General features: G+C 53.0%; 1 protein-coding gene across 1 annotated transcript in view; it reads right to left on the reverse strand.

Moving 5' to 3' along the window:
• The window catches only part of MYO18B (myosin XVIIIB), a 78,618-nt gene that overhangs the window by 64,942 nt on the left and 9,908 nt on the right, over nucleotides 1-3,768 (reverse strand). The window contains 1 exon segment of the mRNA XM_009334425.1: nucleotides 2,472-2,616. Within this exon segment, the coding sequence (XP_009332700.1) occupies nucleotides 2,472-2,616 (145 nt within the window).

The following is a 3,768-nucleotide window of genomic DNA, read 5'->3' on the forward strand; positions in this document are numbered from 1 at the left end:
CCCCCTTGCTTGCTGGGGGTTTCCCCTACCCGACCCCAAAATCCCCCCCGGCTGCCTGGGTGCTCCCATCCCTCCGCCGTCGGGGCTGCTGCTGCGGGGAACCAGCCCCATCCGTGCGGTGATGCGGGAGGGCGGTGGATGCAGGATGCTGCCCCAGTGCTGCTGACCTGTGCAGGGTTTGGGAGGGCTCGGAGCCTCCCCCACCTGAGCAGCAGCTCCAGCCCCCGCTCCTGCACTTCTGCCTTTATGGTTTTCCTCCATCCAAGGGGTTCAGGCCGCTGGTTTTGCAGCAGCCTCTGCCCAGTGCACCGGGGGGTGCAGGGGGAGCCACACTTGGCTCCCGCCCATGGCGTGCACCCGCCTGCAGCACCGGGAGGACTTCAGTGACTTGCAGCCGCTGGAAACCCAGTTGCCTCTATTAAAGGCACGCGGTGGGAAGCCCGCAGAAAGCAGGGAGCCACGATGCTTTATTTTTATAACAGTCAGCAAAATGGACAGCTTGAGAGCAAGCTGAATGCCAACCTCCAGCTGCGCCCGAAACCTCCTTCCCGGTTAAAGAGGCAATGAATAAATGAAAATATGTAATATTCTGCAGCCCACAAAGGGGACTGGAAGCACTTAGGTGAATGGGTACCTAGGATGCCCTGCTGGCCTCTGGCTGTCAGGCTGCTTTCTCACAAAAAGAGCTGCTGTAACACGTTTCAAAGGCAATGGGAAACGCTGACACCGGGACAGAGCAGGCTTTTGAAATTCAGCCTTTTCTTCTCTGTGTTTTTCTAGCTGCAAACGTATTTTCCACTCTCAGCCAGAAAGAGGTGGTGCTATTCGCTCCTGTTTCATTCCTGGACAAACTGAATTTGTGACGAGATGATAGCCATCAGCAGAAGGAAAAAAAGGTGCATTTAACCTGTGCTGGCGCCTGGCAGCTGGAGCACGGCACGTGCCGGGGCCACCGTCACAGGGACGGCGGTAGCTCCGACAGTCGCTGCAGCATCTGGCTGCACTCCTGAATGCAAGCGGAAAACCAGTGAAGAGGCTCCCTTTGGTGAGATTTCAAGGAGAGGATTTTTAATATACAACTTCAAAGTGCAGGAAAGGGGAGGGGAAGAGATGGCTATCAGCAGACAGGTTTAACCACATTAAAAGAGTCATCGCCCCCACTGAGACTTTTGCTCCATCCAGCTTTGATCCATTTTTTATCCATATTTCCTTTCATTTCTCCCCTTTTGTTGACGCACGATGGGGGAATCAATACCAGAGTGAGTGATGCTGAGACATGCTCTGGTTGTTAATCCCGTACCCAAGTCAGCTCCAAAGTCACAAGCCCCGCCTGGGCCCGCTATTAACGTTCCTATTCATGCTGAAATAATTGCGACAAGATTTGTTGAATATAGCGCTCAATTGACCTCAGACTGACTTGCGGGATGCTTGGGACAGAACGTTCAGTAAGTTTGAGCAGACCAGCTCAGCTCACCCAGCAAACCCTCCGTGGCCAACACAGTAACCGTCCCTCCATCTGCCTTTGTGCTGGTCACTCTTAAAATGAGACGCATCTCCAAAATCTGCTCTCCTGAAAACTCTCGAGGCAGAAGGACTTTTTTTTTTTTTTTTTTTTTTTGCCAAGAGCCTTATCCCACACTTCAGCCTGAGGCAGCAGGGTCATTTTTTTAAAAGTTGGAAGGGCATTAGGGGAGATAGAGATGAGGAAAGAGAACACCGGAGAGAAGGAGAAAGAGAACTCGCTGTGACGACAGCATTCATCCTTTTAAAATAATTAATAAATTATTAATGGCATAAATTACCATAAGATGTGTTATGACATGTTGCAGAGACATTTATAAATGTCTATGGCTTAGTTTATAGCAGCCTTTATGCAGCCCTCATAAATTGAAGTGTGTAAATCAATGTGGCTGTCTCTAAAACGGGTTAGAGCACATCTTAAAATAATTTATAAGGGATAAGGCAATTTCTATATGCCTGTATTAACAAAGTCTTTATAAATACAATCTTCATCCAGACTCATCCTATTATAATTCAGTTACTGTATTAGGCACTCAAGAGATGATAAAATTATCGCTACCTGAAGCTGTCCCTTCGCAGTGTCATTGGGGACAATGTGCCAACAAACGAGTTACCTACCCCGGTCCTTCCCAGAGAGCTGGCACAAGGCGACGCCTTGCAGCCCCTGTCCTGTCCGCCCATGGCTGCAGGACGGACCCACTCCAGAAGCCCCCACGGGGCAGGACACCAGCATGCAGCATCGCCCAGCTCGAGGCAGCTCCTCCGCGTGCAACCGAGAGCTCGGAGCAACCGCCCGTGCAACAGCCTCCGGGCGAGCATTGCTCCCCAACACTTCTTGGTGTGCAACACGCCCAAGCACCGAACGCTGCTGGGACATGCTTTCTCACCCTCCTCTAACCCCCGGCACCAAGACGAGGTATGAGGAAAGGAGAGGCAGGAGCCCCCCTTACCTTTACAGGCCCCAGCAGCACCCAGGTGGTAGATGCCGGCTAAGATGCGCCAGACGGCCGCCTGCTCCTCCGCCGTGATGCCCAGCGTGCCCATGGCAGCCCGGAGCTGGGCAAACGCCGCTGAGGCTTTCTGCTTCTCCTCGGGCTGCAGGTGGAAAGAGGTGGGAGGGCAAACGTCACTGCCTCTGCCAGAGCATCCCAGGCTCTGGGGACAGCGGGATACAGGGATACACACGGGGGGGAACGCAAAAAGGGCATATGAAAACCATGTGGCCAGCAAGGAAAAGACAATAAGGGACCCTAGGAACGGTTTGGACAGCAGTGGGAGAAGCCCCTGGCAGGTTCCTCGAGAGCCTAGTGTTAGGAGCAAGCCTGGGTATGTCTTCTCGTTGTACAACACCACATAATTCCCACTTCAGAAGTGTCTACAGAGACGTTAAGCAGCAGCTAGAGATAGACATTTTATATTTTCTCACTTCTCACTAAATGCACCTGCCCACAGGTGTGCTGGGGCCAGCTGAACAGCTTCCAGCCACCAGCGGGACCTCATCTGCTCACCTCCAACCACAGCAGCCCCGTCCATGAGTCCTGCAGTTCTTTTTGTGAATGCAGCCCCACCGCAAAAATTAGGGCTTTTTTTCCCCTGAACTGAGGCTGTTTCGTGCAGACGCGTGCAGCCCTGCGGCCAGACACCACATGCAGGCTGCAGTGGGCAGCATCCCTGTCTTGGCAAGGACCAGCCCGCCTGGTCTAAAGGATTCCACCTCCTGCAGAGGCCCACGGGGTGGCTGCATGGTTTAGTGGTGGACTTGGCAGTGCTAGGTTAACGGTTGGACTTGATGATCTTAAAGGTCTTTTCCAGCCTAAAAGATTCTATGATACTAATGAGAAAACACAGCTGAGGTCTGCGATTTCTCCAGGATCAAACAAATACCCCAAATACTTGTGACACCGGTGTCACAGCAGGGGTTATCCATCCCCACCGGCTGCGGGGATGAAGGCTGGGAAGCTGCCAATTAGATTTTCAGTCTCAGCATCCAGAGCACTGTTCGGAAAGGAAAATCTGACAAATTTCCCCAAACTCCAACCCAAACCAAACATAGCACACCACCGCTCTGGCTTTCCTTCTGGGCTGGTTTCAGAGCAGGCAAATGGAGCGCTACCAACATCCCTCCTCAGCAGGCCAGGCTGCAGCACAGGATTTCATCCCCCTGGGGAGCTTTTGGGCAGTTCATCCTTCCACGCCCCCATCCCCAGCGTCCTGGGTGCTCCTTGGACAACCCTGCCATGCCGTGCT

Source organism: Pygoscelis adeliae, unplaced genomic scaffold, assembly GCF_000699105.1.
Source record: "Pygoscelis adeliae isolate BGI_AS28 unplaced genomic scaffold, ASM69910v1 Scaffold262, whole genome shotgun sequence".
Classification (NCBI taxonomy): Eukaryota; Metazoa; Chordata; class Aves; order Sphenisciformes; family Spheniscidae; genus Pygoscelis; species Pygoscelis adeliae.